General features: G+C 38.7%; 1 protein-coding gene across 1 annotated transcript in view; it reads left to right on the top strand.

The window, feature by feature from the left end:
• The window catches only part of KCND2 (potassium voltage-gated channel subfamily D member 2), a 261,512-nt gene that overhangs the window by 225,628 nt on the left and 16,228 nt on the right, over nucleotides 1–19,656 (top strand). Inside the window, exon 2 of the mRNA XM_042872738.1 lies at nucleotides 19,323–19,485. Within this exon, the coding sequence (XP_042728672.1) occupies nucleotides 19,323–19,485 (163 nt within the window). The remainder of the gene's footprint in view (nucleotides 1–19,322; nucleotides 19,486–19,656) is intronic.

The raw sequence follows: 19,656 nt of genomic DNA, 5'->3' as shown, positions 1-19,656 counted from the left end.
AGTTTCAGACTTTTTTTATAAAAAGGCAAATATATTTATTAGACTGACCAAAAGTCTGACCAAAGGTGTACAATATACATGCACTTATAAATGCTCAAGTGCGTATATACTGTCATGTAAATAAAATAAAAATTGAAAATAAAGGAACAACAATAACATTCTGTGCACCTTGGAGAAAAAAAGCAAGTTTTATTTATGCACTTACTGATCTTGTCAGTAGATTGTTTTTTTGTACTGACAATTGGAAATGGAGTCTGAGGAACTACAAAGAAACACCATCATTGGCCACGGAGTATTCTGATCACTGCTTCTGAAAACAGAAATGTATGGACTGAGATTCATCTCTTTTAACTTTTAGCTGTCCACAGTCAAAACTCTTTAGTTTACTTATGCTTTCAGATGATGATGACAAAGAATAAGCTATCTTGAAATCTTTGGAGATGGCTCAATGATGCATTGAGAGACATCTGATCCAAATTCCCATCACAGTTTATCGAAGTGACATGAATCCAAGTGACAGTCTATACAGTCACACATCATACATCCCACTATTCCAACAGTAGAATTCCCATTACAAACCAGCATCTGCAGAAAACATCTAAGCCACAGTGTGTATGTAACTCTTATTCACATTTTTCCTCCATTGAGCTTGAACCCCTGTCCGCCTTCTGCTAAGGTTTTTGGAGCATAGTTGTCACCTTCATCTCTGCCTAAAAGCACGCATTAGTATCACTGCACAAATAATAAATCTTCATCACTACTATTAGGGAACTTATTTTCTATCTTATTTGAGAGACTCCTCATAGCAGGGGTTGACTTGCAGTTTTATACTCACTGCCCCTTTTTCTGCAGTAATGGCTCACTGATCCTAGTGGGTGTTCTCTGCATTAAATGAGGTTAGAATTCTGTCTACAGTGTTCATTTAAGGCTACATTACTTTCTTTCTAACTACCTTGACAGTTGTCTTCACTAAGGAGCCCTACTTTAGGTTCCCTGTCACTTTAATTTTAAAACTCTAATTAATATAGACCCTATATTTAAATTGAAAGTAAACAGAGAACTTATCTCCAAAGCTTAAGAACACACAACAGAAAGTTGCATTTGTTGATCACTATGGAATAATCTTCCCAGTAAGTTTCAACTCAAAATTGGTTTTCATAGTTTCTGGTTTCTCATAGTGCTTACAGACATCTTTTGCATTTAAATCCTGCAAATTCATGTGCAAATTGTTTTTGAAGAAAGCAGGTTATAAACAGTAGTTTTAGCCCTATCCCACCTCCTGCTGATTTGAAAGAGTATTATGGGTCTAATCCTCCTCTTGCTAATTCAGTGAATAAGATCCAACAGTACACGTATGAACAGGCACATTGGCTTTACCTTAGCTTCAGACAAGAAGCTAATTTCTTCGTAAGCTCTTTCTTCGTAAGCTGTTCTTGCCTTCCTCAAATACTGCGGATAGAATGTGGACTTAAGGTTTTAGGCTATTCTTTATAGAAGAAGGACAAAAAAAATTGTGTTAAACTCCCTGACTGCTACCTTGAGACCTTGACAGACTAGGATAACAAAAATAGCTGCAACAGCAGCAAGGTAAAAATGATAGCCTGTAAATGGAAGACAAAGATTTTTGAATGCAGTACTCACTGAAAAATGAAGATTTTGTTGTCTTTGTTTGTTTGTTTGTTTGTTTTGTTTTTCTTTATGTGGTACCACTGAGCTTTTGGTGACATCTACCTCATAGCCCTCATGCACAACAGCTCAGATGAGTAAAAAGGGCTGGATACAGTGCAGAGATAACCTCCCACAAATTCAGCCTTTTTATTGGAATAGAATAAAATAAGTATCAAAGTAATTGCAATGGTTTCTGGAAAGAACAACAGTGTTTATCATACTGGTTGTTCTACATCACATTCTGATTTATTTTTCATTCAAATTATATAGGTTTATTTACTTATGAAGGCATTTAGTGATGCAGTTTTGCTTTTTTGCTTGTTTGTTTGTTTTCTTTTGAGGATTAAGTAAATCTGTTCGGTCTCTTAGCTACAAGTTAAAGTGCATCAATTACTTGTATTGTCACACAGTATTTTTTTGTTCTGAGCAAATATTTCCACGGGACTCTTCTCTTTTGCCCTTTGTACTTCATTCCCTCTGTGAGGTTTTCCTCATGTTGGTGACACAGATTTATATGAAAGCAGGATCCCAAAGGTTGTAGGCCATGGTCCTATAAACTGAAATCTGAGGTTGAAAGACTGGATAGTAGTTCTTGTGAAGGAGATGATCAAAGATTATGAGACTGATGGAGCATTTTTATTCTGGGGAGAGGACTAAGCAAAGTGTAGTAACATAAAATCAGAGTGAAGTAATATAATAATCAGAGCTGCTCAACTCTCCTCTGATTATTGATACAGATGGGAATTGCTGATAATTCCCAAAGCAGCTCCCATTAATTTGGTCTTTTATTTTCTCTCTTGTGAGAGTTGACCTCCTGTGGTTTTTCTGCATTCATTCCCACTCCTCCTGAACAACCTGGTGATAAACCTGCGTGACTACTTGTAGAAGACATAATTTTGGCAGTATGAAGTAAGGATGTTCTGTTTACTAAGGCAAATGCACTTAACAGTTAATACAGATGAGCACATTAGAGAAAGGGAGGCCCAGAGAGATTACTTGGTCAGCTATTATCTGACATAAGCTTGTGATAGAATAGTTTTAAGTAAAAAAGAAAAGAAAATTCTTAATATTTATAATCAAATTTGCCCTACTCTGGAGCAATGAAAAATAGTTTATTGGCTCCTTTGCTGTCTAATACCCAGAACTGATCTATTCTCCTTAGTACGAGCAACTCTTGAGTTCTAACAGTCTAAGTTCACCAGCAGGGTAAGGGGATTATCAAGAATGCACGAGAGGAAAAGCCAGTAAGTATGAAAGGAATCCAGGTAATAAGACTGTGTGATTGTATAGTCTCAGATGCTTAAAATATTTTTACTGTATCTGTGGAAATTATTATTAATCCAGTTTTTGTAGTGCTATTATGAATCATGAGCATGGATCTGAAAAAGAAGATGAGGACGTTTTTTGTCCACTGCTGTGTATTTTACCTGCAGCAGTGGAGTAAACTCTGTGCCCTAACTACATTCTCCCATTTTTCCCACTTGGCTCTAATCAACCTCTTACTTTTAAAAGAGTTCTTCTAATGCAGCTGTAGAGGAGGGGGGGGGTACGATAAAGAAAGACACAGCAGAGAACCAAGGAAAACCTCTGCTGTGATACTGGATGGAGTTAAGCAGGGTGCATGAAACCAGTGCAATTTTGAGAGGAGATCATGTTCTGAAAACAGATAGGAGAAAATGGAGGGTCTCTTGTAGAAGGTAAATTAATAGTCATTATACAAATTACCTCACTAAGTAATGTACATCTTCATCACAAGAAACAGCATTAACACTGGCAACCATGTGTCAGCGGGGTTCTCCTCCACAGTCAGACGCAGGTTATGAGGCAAATCACAAAAATCAGATACTTACAGCTGAGAGTGAATGCTCATAAAAGAATCTCTATGGCAGTAAGTGAAACTGTTGTTAGCAGAAAGAGGCCAGAATCTCATCCTCATCAGATGCTATACCTCACTTGAAAAAATTGCTCTTGAAAAAAATTGAATGCTGCTTTTCAGACTACAGTGACCCATTGTGGTAAATCTCTGGGCTAAAAGCCAGTGTTAAGAGTTCTTTCAGAAACTCTTGTCTCTGATAGGAGAGAAGAAGTCACTTCTGGAGGTATGCATGGATATTATGACATAATATCTACAGCAATGACATACAACCATGCCTGTCCCCCCTCTGTCTCTCATACCACACAACAGCTCAAGGCCAGTCAGTCATTTCTGCATCCATTACACTGACATGCAACTCTATACAGGCTGGAAAATCAGTGGGCAATCACCAGGCAACCCCATCCAGTCCATGAAACAGCATCTCACAGAATCATAGATTGGTTTGGATTGAAAGGGACCTTAAAGTTCCAATCTCCTTGCTATAAGCAGGGATACCTCCCATTAGACCAGGCTTCTCAAAGCCTCATCCAGCCTGGCCTTGAATGCTTCCAAGGAGAGAGCATCCACAAACTCTCTGGGCAACCTGTTCCATTGTCTTACCACCTTCACAGGTCCTGTCATTACACGCCCTTATAAAAAGTCCTCCCCAGATACCCTGTAGGCCCGCCCCTTCAGGTACTGGAAGGCTGCTATGAAGTCCTCCTGAAGCCTCCTCTTATCCAGACTGAAATCCCCAACTCTCTCAGTTTGTCCTCATAAGGACAGTTCACCAGCCCTCTGATCATTTTTGTGACTCTCCTCTGGACCGACTCCAACAGTCCAATGTCCTTCTTGTGTTGGGGACCCCATAACTGGACTCAATACTCCAGGTGGGGTCTCATGAAAGCAGAGTAGAGGGGCAGAATCACCTCCCTCGACCTGCTGGTCACACTTCTCTTGATGCACCCCAGGATATGGTTGGCCTTCTGGACTATAAGTGAAGTTCTCTGTGGTGTATCATCATCTTGTATCAGGACTGCTACACTGGCTCCCTCCTCTTTCAGATGCTGGCTTCATCCCCAAAGCTGTGCAGTTGTAACGTGGCCGCGAAAAGAAAGAACCTGTAATAAAAAAGTCAAGGAAAAAAGAAAGGAAATCAGTGTTCAACACACTGCAAACAAAACAGCAAAAAAGGACAGAAGAGCTGCTATATAAAAGTCTCTAGAAAGAGATTTATACTCAGTGAGAAGCAGAACTAATTTAAAATGCGTAAAAAGGAGAGGGTTTGGCAGTCCTCATTAAATTGTGCCTGTTGTTATAGAGATAAAAGAAACACAGTTTGAACCAAAAAAAGAAGAAATTTAAAATTCAAGGACAAAATTTTCAGTGAGTGGCAAAGGCAAAATTAAGTACAAGGACTGTCAGATATCAGTGAGAGCTTCTGATTGATTCTGACAAACAAAAAGATAAACACATTGAATACATTTCAACTTCAAGTGGAGACAGGTAGAAGCTGTTAGATTATCCTTTGATGTTGCAGTGGAATTTGAGGTCAAGCTGGAGAGATCAGGAAATAATCTTTCAGCTATGGACAGAAGGCTGATCAGGAGAAGCTTGATTTGCGTAGTTATTACTTACATCAAGGGGTCCAAACACAGCCTGCAAGGCTAAGATAAATGATCTGCAGTATATTGCTTTTATAGCATTTTCAATTAAAAAATGGGCTTCTAAACACTCGGAGTAGTCAGAGGAAGCCAGTGTGTGGTTCAAAATGCTCAGAAATCACTGGGGATAAGCAGAAGAAGCCCTTATTTGCAGCACAGAGATCATTCCCAGAAAGGTAATTTTTTTGGTGCTTTCATACCACAGCATTTCTCTGAGCATGACACACAACCTTAGGAAGGAGAAAGAATTACAGTGGAGGCACAATATTAATGATTCCAAAAGTCTTGTGTCATAACCCCGAGCAGTGCAGCATCTAATTATTAGGCATAATGATTTGCATGTAGACTGTGCCAAATAATGACAAGAGAATTAGATGCCTAAAAATGGAGTCTGCCCTCTGGGGAAGGTCAGTATAAACCAATTGGTGGGAAAAAAAAAAAAAAAGGTGTAGTGCTGTGGGACTGAATTTTTATTTGCTTGCAGAATCCAAATCCATGCTGTAAGGAGGTCTGTACTGACCAGGAATACACACTGAACTGTCATCTTAAATGAAACAGGTTTGCCTTCCAAAACCTGAAGAAGGGAGTGGATAGGGAAAGACTTTTCTTCCGAACCCCAGGGAAAAATCACAGAATCACAGAATCATCAAGGTTGGAAAGGACCTACAAGATCATCCAGTCCAACCATCGACCTATCACCAATAGTTCTCACTAAACCATATCCCTCAACACAACGTCCAAACATTCCTTGAACATCTACAGGGTCAGTGACTCCACCACCTCTCTGGGCAGCCCATTCCAGTGCCTGACCACTCTTTCAGAGAAGTAGTATTTCCAAATGTCCAGCCTAAATCTCCCCTGGCGCAGCTTGAAGCCATTCCCTCTGGTCCTATCACAGTTACACGAGAGAAGAGGCTGATCCCCAGTTCACTACAACCTCCCTTCAGGTAGTTATGGAGAGCAATGAGGTCTCCCCTGAGCCTCCTCTTCTCCAGACTGAACAATCCCAGCTCCTTCAGCCACTCCTCACAAGCCCTGCGCTCCAGACCCCTCACCAGCTTTGTTGCTCTTCTTTAAACCAGGGCCTCAATGTCTTTCTTGCAGTGAGGAGCCCAAAACTGGACACAGTACTCGAGGTGTGGCCTCACCAGAGCTGAGTACAGGGGGACAATCACTGCCCTGTTCCTGCTGGCAACACCGTTCCTGATGCAAGCCAGGATGCCATTGGCCTTCTTGGCCACCCGGGCACACTGCTGGCTCATGTTCAGCCGAGCATCAATCAATACCCCCAGGTCCATTTTCTCTACATAGTCTTCCAGCCACTATATCCCAAGCCTGTAGTGTTGCATGGGGTTGTTGGGGCCAAAGTGTAGGACCCGGCATTTGGTCTTGTTGAACCTCATCCCATTGGCTTCAGCCCAGCTCTCCAGCCTGTCCAGATCCCTTTGTAGGGCCTCGCTACCCCCAGGCAGATCCACACTTCCAGCCAACTTGGAGTCATTTGCAAACTTACTGAGGGTGCACTCGATGCTTTCATCCAGGTGATCAATAAAGATATTGAAAAGGAGAAGCCCCAGCACCAACCCCTGGGGAACACTATTCGTGACCAGTCGCCAGCTGGATTTAGTTCCATTCAAAATGATGTGGGTGTTAACTCTAAATGTTAGCCTTGATGTTTAGTGCAAACCATGCTGGATGGCTAGGATCAGAGACATTTTCTGTCATGAAGGGTTTGACCATCTATGAAAGTTCCAGTCTCCAAAAGCTTTACCTAGTGTTGGCAGGTAAAATATTTCTCTCTGTCATCACTTGCTAATAAAAATTATTTGGTTAAAAGATTTGCAAGACTTCTTATAGCTGTAGTTTGATCATTTTAAACAGTATCAAATCTGAGACCTGACTTTCTGAATATTTGGATCTTTTATGAACACAGCCTGCACAGGAAGTGATTGAGAAAATTCTCTCTCCAGCATTCTCTATAGCTAGATTTCTTGAGCATGGAAACTGCCATATCTCTCAGGGCAAAAAGTCTCACATGACTTTCACAATTCCTAACTTTTACCATTGGCCATCTGATATATTGTCCACAGAGCTCGAGATATGTTTAAACAAATACTGAAAGTTAGTGCAAGTTATGTAGAGTAGAAATGGGTGTGCTCATCTCTGCCAGTTTTGATAATGCATTTTGTAATGTGACCTTCTGTGTGCTAGTAACTGGACTCATCGCACCAATAAATCTCTAAACATTAGCAAACTGCAAAGACATAACAATGACTTCCTGTCACCACTAATATTCTCCTTTGAACTTGTGTCCTGTAACTGAAAAATTCTGTATCTCATTACCAGTTCTCTTACTCAGTCATAATGCTTGATAATGCTGAAATCTACTATTTTTAAATAGATACTAATGAAATCAATTTTCCATGTGTTTTCTCATTTTTTTTTAAATAATGTCTCTGTTCTATATAATGTTTAAAATTATTCTGCTTTCTATATAATGTTTAAAATTATTCTGCTAAAGTCTCTTCAAAAACACACATTTTAGAGATCACTGATAACCCTTGAATTTTCTCATGAATCCCTCAGAAATGGAGTTTCCAAGCTGCCACACATTCTTTCTATAATGCTTTTAAATGCAAACTCTGTAAAGTTTCTATATGAAAAGTTATCCATTAAAAGTCACATCAAGACTCAAAGCCAAAGTAGTGGTAAAACACTCCTTGACAAAGTCAATACTACACAATCTGACAAAGAGAGGATTTTAGTCTCCCAAATATTGATTCAATTCTTTTCATATGCAGTAAGTACATATGAAATTTTCCCTATATAAATCATATAAACTCAGGAGTGCCAAGCCTTTTCAACTTGCCAAGGTAGTTCATGGCAGCTGGGAGACCGAGGGTTAAGCTGTTCATGTAGTGAATAGCTCACACAGGCTTTTTGGTTTCTTTGCAAGGATATATAACTATGCTCAGCTGAAATGAATTACTCTGTGAGGAAACTTCAAGAGGATTGAATGCTACAGCAATTCCTTCTTCTCTTAAGGTTTGGGGGAGGTGGGTGATGATTTAGCACTAATGGAAAGCTGATCTGCGAACAGTCTTGAGTGAGCTCAGGAAGGATTTTTGTTTTTCTAGACCTGAAGTGCATGAATTGTTTCATTTTTCCTGGAGAAAATCCCTAAAAATTGGGAAAGAATGAAAAAGACAGTTAGACCAAGGGGAAAAAAATAGCAAATATTTTGTTTTAGCTGATAGCTTCCACTGATATGTTTTATCAAGTATTTTCTAAATAGTAAGGCACAAAGTTGTCATGAAAGAGAAAGGAGCTGAATTTCAGAGGGAAAAAAACAGTAGAAGCTTTCAGGAAAAATTACTCTCCTGACTATAAGCTTGAACGGGACACTAAGATCTTGGGCTGTGATTAATCTTCTTGTGCACAGATAAAAGACGCTTTTACTATCTTAAAGGGTAAGTTTAGGTTTAGCCTTATCAAGGTATTATATATTTATGTGTCTGTGAATGTGTGCATGAAAATATGAGAGTAGTTTTTATTGTTTTAACAGATGTACTTTTAGCATTAAAGAACAATTAGCTAAAGCATTTGGTCTTTGCCCCAGAACCTTAAAGACTTAAGTCAATAGCAGTGTTGCACTGACACAAACTATTTTGTGTTTCTCAGCTTGTTTGATGGATTGTAAAAATAATAGTGGTCCATTGGTAGTTATGTTGACCAGTGCTGAAGGTGGTACAAAATGCTTCTGAAATGAGGTGAAAATCTTTGAGATAAAACAGATGCAAGGATAAAGGAGAATTCTGATTACTTTTAAAGAGAAGAAAGTATTTCTGTTTATCGCCTCGAGAAAACATTTTAAATATTTTGACTTTCAGAGTTCTTAATGTATTAAACTCCAGCTAATGGGACTAAATGCATGGAAGTTAAACTAGCATGTTTTTTTTTTTTTTTTTTAAGTTACAAGCAAAAGTGTGACAGCAAGCCTGTGCTGAACACAGGGTACTGTTAGGAGTTTGCTGAGGGGGAGGAAAAAAAAAAAAAAACATATGAAATACCAGGTTTGGTGGAAACCATCTGTAGATCTTGGTGTGCTCGTTAGAGCACTGGACAGACCTAATGCTAGCAGTGGCTGAGCTCACCATTTCTTCCTTCGCATTCACTTGAGCAGCTGGGTATGATTGCTAATTGAAATCAGCTCACAGATCCCTGCATTGTGCCCAGTAGCTGTCACAGAAAAAAGGCAAGGTTCTCCTTGCAGACTTCCACAGTGCGTTTCTAGTGTTAATGTGATTTATGCTTGGCATGCTGATGGCTAATATGTACTTGAGAAACTTGGGGATGGATTGGAAGATAAATGCTTTGTTTGGACTTTGCTGCTATTTAACACAAATACTGCATCTGAAAGAAAATCTATGGGATAAGTTAATTACATAACATTTTCAGCAATATTTCTGGGATGAAAGAAGAACACCGGACCCTGGTTGTACCTGAGCCTACCACTAATAGGACAATTCTCATTCACCTCCAGTGAGACAAGGCCACATATCAAAACATACCCTTGGGCACTGGAAATGTTCTATTGGAATATGAACCTAAAGCTGTGTTTCATGGCACAATCCTAATTTTAGTAACTATGCTGAGAAATGTTACTGAATGGAAGAATTGAATGCGCTGTTTTTTAAGTTTTCTGAAGTGTCTGGGGGAACAAAGAGCCTACATAAACCACAACAGGGGGAGATGATCAGTAGCTGCCTTTAGAATCATTTCCCAGGGAGGATGTTTCAAGCCATAGCCTGCCCTGCTGGGAATTAATGGAGCCTAGACTCTTTTTACAGACAAGTTGGTGCAGTCAGTGAAGCCCACGTCGCTCTGGTTTACTACTACTTGTAATGTGGGTTCTTTATTTGGTCTTTACAGTGTGCTATGGCCAGAGCCTCACTTGAAGGTGTTGCCTATCATTCATTCTTAACTTTTAATGCAAAGAGTGGCTAGAGATGTTAGTGGTTTTAGAGGTGGAACTTTTTATGTTCTGATGTTAATGGCTCAAGTAGGGATTTCTGGAAACTCTTTCTACTCCATTGTATTTGTACCACTTTATTGAAGATGCTGATTATTCCATGTTGTTAATCCTGGTTTCTGTTTTTCCACAGCATGTAAAAAACTGCCTCTTAATTTTGTATTCTTTTTTAGTTCTGTTCTCCCAAAAAAGGTTTTCAGAAAGAATAAAGAAGGGGGGATAAAACAGAAGTGAATTCACAGGAAAAATATATATTTATTTTACGTGTTTGAACAAATCTAGGAGTACCTTTTCTTCTTCTGAGTAGCAGGGGGGCTGGGTGATGCCATTTCAATGGTTATTTTGTAAAGATTTTATCATGACAGGCATCACAACTCCCATGCTGTGCCAATAGCCTAGCAGCTCTGTTTTCTGTCAGTGATAGACATCTAGGATATAAAACAAAATACCAGCCCCAACAATATTAAGTTTTGGACAGATAGATAACAGGAATAAGAAATCACATATTAATGTCGTGAATAATAATGAATTATTGTCCAAGCTGGCACCTGAAAATAAGCTATTCTGAACTTCCTCATACCTCTTCTTTGAAAACTGCAGTTCTGGTCTTGTTTTCTTGTAAATAATATAGAAGAATTTGGAGGGAAAAAAAAAAAAAAAAAAAGGAAAGGAAAGGGGAAAGAGTATGAACAAAATAGGGAGTAGATTCTGCATAAGCAGAGCAGGACTTGCCTGTCTAGAAAAGACTTAAGGAAAAGAGGTGTGAAATCACAGGTACCAGGAGCACAGTGGCTGGAGATCACACACCAGCTGCTTTGTCAAATACAAAGATGTGCCTGGGGACATCACATGGAGCAAGGAATTGCCATCAGAAGAGTCAAAAGCAGGCCAAGGACAGCTGACAGAGCAACTGCCTGAATGCTAAAAATCTGCATGGATTCAAGGGGACAAAATAAATTGTATTGAAATGCATTAAGAATAACTAACTCTAAAGAAATTTCAAATAGCAGAAAAAGCACCAGAGGTGTAAATGTCTGGAGGCTGGAAGAGCACTCAGGGATATTATTGTGTATTTACTGTACTTTATCCATATATGTTTATTTGCTTAAGGTTAAGAGACTGAATGCTAGTCTAGATGAAGCTTTGATCTGATCTGCTAGTGGTGTTTTCTTTGTTCATCTCTGAACTTTGAAAGAGCTGGCTAATCCAACCTGACTAAATAAGTACTGTGTCATAGATTCTTAGGAGCAAAAACCTTGGAATATTTAGTTTTAAGTAAGTTGGAATTGTGGTAGTGAAGACTGTCTTTCAGATTTATTTTTTTTTACTGCATTTTTTTTTTATTACTGTTGGCAAAAATAATTTTTACATTTGATCCCAGAAAATGCAAAGCAACTGAGTGACAGAAGAAAAATATAATCTTCCTTTATCATTTTTGCCATCATCAGACCATCTGATGAATATTATTCCCAGTTCCTCCGTCAGCTATACTAAGTATGAATAATTACCCAGCAAAGGGTTTCTTCGCTGCTTATCACTGTGGGATCTTAAAGACTTGAAATTCTGAAGTAATACAACAAAGTCATAAATGAAACCTATGTTAATTAGAGAAACTATTCTTAGGACTCTAGATGGTTTTAGGAAATGAAGACTTTTTATATACCTTCTCCTCTCCACTATGCTTTCTTAACCAAATAAAGCGTTTTGTCTTATTCTTCCAAATCAAGCTCTGGATCATTTCAGATTCACATGCAGCAGTGTTTTAAAAGTACTATTCACTTCTAAGCTGCAGTTTAGATACTTTTCAGATTGCAAATGAACAAGTTGATTCCTTAAGGCAACACAGCTGAAATCTTTATTTAGATATTCCACTTAAACTTATTGCCAGTAACATTTGAAATTATCTGTTGTTGCATGTAATGTTGAAATAAATGACTAATCTGAGTCAACTTGCCAGTGTTTAGTCACCAAGCAGCTTGGAAGCTCCAGGGAACAGCTTCAAAACAATTTTCAGCACCTCCCTAGACAAGGATGCCATTCTGCAATTGTAGGATATAATTTGACATCTCTACGATGTTACTTTCTGCTGCACTTCTTTTTCTACTCTCAAAACGGTTAGGTTCTGTTCTTGACTGATGGTCTTTTTCCCAACAGTCTCAGTGTTAAAATGCGTAACTAATATTTGCTCTCTGTCAAAGCCTATCTGCGTAGTCCTAGAGTCTGTCGTGAAGCAGGATGAGATCTGCACATAGAAGTAAAAGGGTGGGGTTAAACAGCTGCTCTTTTCCAAAGGAGACAGTGGCAGATCAACTGATGAGTATTATTCCTGCAACAGAAGGCTTGGGCACTGTTCTCAGGTACAAATGGGATGACAAGGACACCAGCCCTTCCCACAGTAGCCCCATTATACCCTACAAGTGATGGCCAATGGATTATAGGAACCACAGTAATTTAGGGCAGTCTGCAAATTTTGTGTTGAGAATAATTTTTCTATGTCACTCTTCTTCTTCCTGAAAATTGTCTGATCCATTCCAAAATATTCTCTTTCTCCTTTTAAAAACAAACAAAAAAAAAAAAAAATCATTTTTTTCTTCTGATAAGTGTAGGGAAAAATAAAATTCACTGCCAAAAAATCCTGTACCTCAGTTTTATGTCTGTTCAGGTGTAACAGACATATTGGAAGTCAGCTGAGCTGTAGCCCTCTGTAGCCCTAGTAATGTAAATAACTACCATACATCATTAAGCAGAGATTGCATTTCTGTGGTGCTTTGCAGCTGCTCATGGGCAGGTAGGATATTAGCTTTCCCCACGGAGTGAGGGAGACATGACAAAAAGGAAACACAAAGACTTTTTCTATCTTCTTGTATTTAATATTTTACAGTAAAGGAAAACAGAAGGATATTAGTCATCTGGATCTTGACTGCAGGAAGCTGAGATTGTTTCTATGGGCAGGTCTTAACTTTCCCATGCAAGAGGTTTTGTTTGTTTGGTTTTTTTTTATGACCTCTAAATATTCCCACCTCAGCAAATCTGCTTAAGCTTCTTGGATGAAAGCCCTAATGCACGTGCAAAAAATCCCTGTATTTCATTTGAAACCTTATATTTCAGAACCACGAACTCAGCCAGGTGCAGGGGCAGTACTGTGTCACCATCCAGAGGGACTCTGCTCCTGATGCCTGGTAAGCCCAGGAGCGTGGCTGGTCTTGAAAAGCAGATGTGCTCCTCATCATTCATGAATGATCATTCTGGCTGGTGCTTGCAGCAGCATTCTGGACCCCAGAGGAGACCACGTCCATCAGTACTGAGCAGAAGAGTGGGCTGTTACAACAGAGGGCCCTTCACAGCAGTAAAAGCAGCCCGAAAGATTATTTGTAATTCCATTCAGAATCTCCCCAGGTTGGAATAAAATTTGGAATAATGTGTGTAATGTTTCACATCTCATACCTAACAGCAATATTTTGTATTATTAGAAATTACTTTTCCAAAATCATTAGGCTATTTTAAGACCAAGGTAAGGCTGCAAATTCATCATGATTATTGTTAGTGTCAGAGAGGCTGGGAGTTAGCTTTCTTTCTTTCTCCCCTGTGCTGGAGCTTATGTGCATGCCTGATGGGGTGGCTGGCTGCCTAAATGCAAGGGCTGATGAGCAGCTGTGTGATCTTGGTGGAGAGTCCTACAGAGCATCCTCTGGGGTTCAGCCTGAGGCTGCTGGAGTGGAGGGAAGTGCCATCAGCTGGGATGGGAAGCCAGAGAGCAGGTGCACAATCCCACAGCGATGAGTGGCCAACAGCCCTGTCAAACTGGAAGAGGAGAGAATATGCCCTGTCCTGGGAATGGGGGGGAAGTGGAGAAGAGGGCTGAAGGAAAATGCTCAGGTTGCCACGACTGTATTAATCACCTCCAGTGCCAAAAGCTGGAGCTCTACCTGCACAACATGCCAAACCCACTGGGAAACATGGCTGTCAGCCACACAGATGGAATAATATGCAACTCTGGCTTCTAATTAGATGGTTTCATTTCCATGGGTCTTCTACTGTTTTCATTGTTCTTTGACCATACTTTTGCTTGCTTTTAAAATAAATATTGCCAAGTTAGTTTAACGACTTTTTGTTGGTGTTTTCTTTTTTTCTTTTTTTCTTTTTTCTTTTTTTTTTTTTTTTCTGTACAACTCCATTATTTTCCATTATTTTGTAATGTTTTACATGCTTGGAAATAAAAATGTTACCAGGTTTCCCTCTTCAGCAAATAAGATGGGAGCAGACAACGGACCTCAATCAACGTAATGTTTGTAAAAGAATGTAAATGAATTCGAAAGAGGTGGGAGAGGGCAGAAGTATTTGCAACATGCATTAAAATTGGCTTTAGGCATTTGCATTTAATTTTAATGGTGTTTATGCCCCCTAGTGCCAGAAAGCGCTATTGCATCTCGATGTTCCGAATATTGACAAGTTTATTTTTCACGTCAGTCTCAATTATTTGATCTTTGTAAAAGTGCACATCCTGGATTTATTTTTACTATATATCTCCTGCAGTTTGAGAATTTATCTGTCGAGATCATTGGATGTTTGGGAATTTTCTGCCTATGGTAAATGATTGCAAATTTGCATTTCTAATCTCTGAAGCGCATATAAATTAATCACTACATAGAAATAGAAATATTCTTTTGATTATTTTACCCTCCAGAATGCAGTTAATTTTCATTTGAAAAAGAATGACTCCTGAGTTCTAGCAAACAGACACTTAAAAAGCAGCATTGTCAATCTCATTGATAAAGATTGTTAAAGGAAAGACCTTTGCTCAGAGAAAAATGGCTGAAGGGTAAGAGTTGTTTCAAATAATCAGAGATGACAGATGATCTGTCTTAGATTGAACAAGAAAAAAAAAAAGCAGTCGTCATTGGACTCAGTAATAAGACAAATATCTGAAGATGAGAGAAATACTGATTCAGATTTCTTGAATTCTCAGTGTGCAACATTGGGTGTATTATCCTCAACAGTTAGAAAAGCAGTATCGCTTTGGCAGGTGGGCGTCTGTAGGTTAGCTCTGACATAGTAATATTTTTGGGTACAGAATGGGCATTTGTAATTCTAAATACATCTGTTTTTCCCAAGCTCCTACAAAGCCCACCCTTATGTGTGTGGTTCAATCTGCATTTCAAGCCTCCACATCTGTCATGCAAAGCTTTAAGAAATCATGCCCCTGTTGCTCAGGTTAAAGATCCAGTGTTAATTCTCAAGACTTGCAGTCTTCACTTGCAGTATAGAATCAAATGTGCAGACATGTTCTGTTGCCCGTTGAATACAAACAACTGGGACAAACATTCCATTAAATCCATCCATTTAGTCTATCCCTTAATAAACAGAGAGCCATGGACTGAAGCAGTAGCACATGTCTGACCTGTCTGGACCATGTCCAGTAAAACCAATGCATTAATTTGATCACGTAGTTTCTGACTTGTGATTTGATAGAACTTGACTGACATATCTAGTTTGTCACATCCTTTTCACTTCCTTTTTTGGGTAATGTTGAACGCCTCTGACGGATAACACAGATAAACATGGCATCTCTTCTTCCTCACTTCATCCAGGGTTTACAATATTGTGATGACACTTTTGATGTTGCAAAATTAGATTGTCAGTAGAAATCATAAATGCCCAAAGACCAACGTGGGCTTTGGCCACAATGAGACATAAATGGAACAGACTATATATAAAGCTATGAAAAGATTGATTGAAAGTAGGAAAAAAAACCCAAAACACTTACAGGAGAATATGTTTGCAGTTACAGTCTAAATAGCAGGGAGACAAGCAGAGTACTACATAAAACCCTGAAATAATTCCCTTTTGAGAAGTCTATGAAAATTTCCTAATAAAATTCAATATTTGTTGTGTTTCCTTCACCGAAGAGATCAAATTCGCGGCAGAAATCAACATTTGTCTTAAAGATTCAAGCATAATTTTCCACTTTAAAATACAAGAACCACAAAGCTAAGTCTAAAATCTGAGGTATTTTTAGTGCAGATTTTCCAAGGAAAGTTACAGATGAGGTGAAGGGAGAAATTCTCCCTTTGTTTTCTGTCATCCACTTCCATTGATGGTACTCACTGATATACGAAGTACAACTAAAGGTAAACTTTAACCAGCAGGAGGAATTTCAATAACAATTTTAGTCATGCCGATGCTAGGCTAAAATCTGTGTCACTGTCCCAAAAGAGAACAAGGCTAGCCAGGGTAGTAAAATCTCCTTTAGTGAGTGAACATATTTATCATGCAGTACAGGTGGAGTAATGTCTTGGCAGTCATATTTTCTGAACGTAATTTTATCTAAACCTCCCGAAAACTGTTTATCAACAGGAGAAAAACTAATTATGTTAGGGTTATTAAAGATGTGAAAAGTATTATTAGCACTAAACAGTGGACAAACAGCATTACTTTTGGAAAATGTCACTGTAGTACAATTCACTCAGGCTGAAAAACAAATAAAAGCAAGTTATTTCAAAATAGGTGATATATCCATCCTTTCATTTTGCTCAGAAATGATTAAAAACATTGTAAAATACCTTCACATATCAAACATTATTTTTTTTGTTTAATTCCATATCACTGAAATACCATGAAAAGCTGTCTCCTCATATTCCTAGGTAGGTCACACATAAATAGTGAAATTTTGGAGATGTATCTGCTATGACTCCCATCACCACACCTAAAACATCAGTTTGTGGTTAACTCACCTAATTATGGTGTCACATATTGAGCAGGGTGGTATATCCCTGAGCAACTTCAAACCAAATTAGAGCTAGAAATGCCTTCAGTTCACAGCAGCTACTGGTGCCAATATAGGCTTATGACGGTTCAGCACTTTCACATTTCAAGTGATAATTTTAGTTATCTAAATATAGGCTTAGTAATCTAGTTTGATAGGTCTGTCCTAATAGTACTAGATGTGTATAAATTTTGTATTTCAAGTTCTGATTGTGTCAAGTGTGTGTAAATATATCCAGCCTTCTAAATAGCTTTCCGTTGATACACTTGAATTCAATTTCTGAAACTACTTGGGTCATAGCCTAAAGAAAGAAGCAAAACACTGACAGTCCCTGTAGCCAATAATGTTTACCACTGGTCTCATCCTAGGCCTTCCCTTTTGAGCAAACTTCTGGCCACCCATTACACCCAGGTGCTCACAGGGCAGCGTGGGGGTGCTGGGCAAACCCTCCAGCCCACAGCAGCCCCGTGCTTCCATTCATTCACCATTGCTGAAAAAAGCTGGGTGCAGTAGTTAAGTGTCAGGGATCCCATTCAGCAAAGGGATCTCGAAAAGCTGATTATCCTCCCACATGCCCAACAGTTGTCTATGTATCACCTCTGAGAACGGCTGGTTGGCTTAGGAAGAAAAGCACCAAAAAATACCCTTTGTTGTAAGGCACGAATGTTAGTAGCTTAGTAAAGCTCTCTTTCCAGTGTTCTTTATTTTATACATCCTGTAATTGAGACAACCTGTAGCATTAACTTAGAAGATGGTTTCTATTACATGGTGTCATTTTATCCACTCCTGCATGTCACAAAATCAGCAATTATCAACACTGAAATTCTGAGGGGGTGACTATTTTATTAGTACAAATATTAATATACTTTTTTCCTGTGAATGTTTTACACCTGGGCATGCCTTATAAAGCAGCTAAACATTTATTTTACACAACATAGTCACGGTCAATAAACTTAGACTTGGCCATCTATATTATGTCTGCCTGGATGAACCTTATTTGAATCTTTGAGTTAAATACCTTCTTCTTATCTTACAAAATTCAAGTCATTCATCTTCACCCACAAGGTGATATATGATCTCCTTCACACACAGGTTGAGCTCTCGTTGCTAGAAAGCATTCTCTAACCATGGTTAGACAGTCCCTCTTCTCATGATTATGGACACAATTTGGACCATGTAATTTGAAGACTCCACCCTAACTTATCTATTTGTCTTACTAGCTCCTGCTGAACTGCTTTTCTTTTCCAGATAGCACTCTCCAAATACTGTCTGTCCTGCAGTTTTATTTCTTACCTTTTTTCATATCGTTGTAAACTCTGCAGTAGAAAATACGCTGTGTCTTTGTACACAAGGACATGCTACAATCTATGTTTATTAATAGTTTAAAACTCACTTGAAACAGAATGGTACTTGCAGGTAATGTATCTCTTTATTAAACTCTGTAGTATGTAATTACATCCTTGTCCTATAGAATATGGCAGTCTACAAAGTGCAAATAGCTGATATCTCTTAATAAGCTGTCATGGGAATCCCTCTACATACTTCTCAGCAACGCTATGAGAAATATTATATAGTTGCTGGAAAAAAACAATATCCAGCATCATAAAGAAATGTGGTAAATTCCAGCCTGAGTAATTCTGAACACTGCCAGTATTTGCAGATTTCTTTGATTGTTTGCATTTGTAGCTTGAGTTTCTGGGGTTTGCTTCTGGCTACATGGAAAAATGTTTAGACTACAGAAGGGACCTCTGAAGGTCAGATTTTCTAGCCTCTCACTCAAAGAAGTCCTATCAACAACAATAGATTAGGTCAGATGTATTTCTGTTCAGCCAAGTCTTGAAAATCTCCAAGGATAAAAAGTTCATGATCTCCTGGGCTTCCAAAATACACTGCCCTCCTAAATGAAAGCTCTATATCAGCTTAGTGAGAATATAGATTATTCAGCTTGGCATCTAACTTACCAAGTGATCTCCTGTGGTTCTCATCAGTGGAAAGCAGTGAGTTCTTCGATCAAACAGAGCAAGGACTTTGACCCTGAGAATTTTTCCATAGGCAGGTCTGTCTTCATTGCAATAGAGTCAGCTTGGGAAGACTTGAGCAGCTAAAACACAGATGCTCACAGTTGATCAACAGGATACCAAACGTTACCTTAAAATTAAAAAAAATGCATGCCCAGCACTAGGCTTGCTGTGTGGATAAACATGGATGTGTGTAAAATATTATATCCATCAAGCATTATTTGCAAGAAAAGTAAAATCTATTGTGCAATTAATTTATCTTGAGATTCAATACTTAAAAGAGATTTTGTCTTTGCTAAGGGTTTTATTTTCTTTAACCCAGATATGGTGACATGGTGCCGAAGACAATAGCTGGCAAGATTTTTGGTTCAATATGCTCCTTGAGTGGAGTGTTAGTGATTGCTCTGCCAGTTCCTGTGATTGTCTCCAACTTCAGCCGTATCTACCACCAGAACCAACGAGCAGACAAGCGCAGGGCACAAAAGGTGAGCTCCTCAATTTTGTGCCTTTTGATACTGAGAACAGTTTAAAAGCAATTTTTTATGTATCTCGAAAGTGAGTATCATTTATTACAAAGATGACTGCTATGTGTATACATTACATGCCAAGCCAGAGTTCCAGATGTAAATACCGTGTTATTTTTAATTTAAATAAAA

The sequence above is a fragment of the Lagopus leucura genome, unplaced genomic scaffold (genome assembly GCF_019238085.1).
Source record: "Lagopus leucura isolate 7727_CA_CO unplaced genomic scaffold, USGS_WTPT01 Super-Scaffold_100008, whole genome shotgun sequence".
Taxonomy (NCBI): domain Eukaryota; kingdom Metazoa; phylum Chordata; class Aves; order Galliformes; family Phasianidae; genus Lagopus; species Lagopus leucura.
This window is presented reverse-complemented; position numbering and strand designations above follow the sequence as displayed.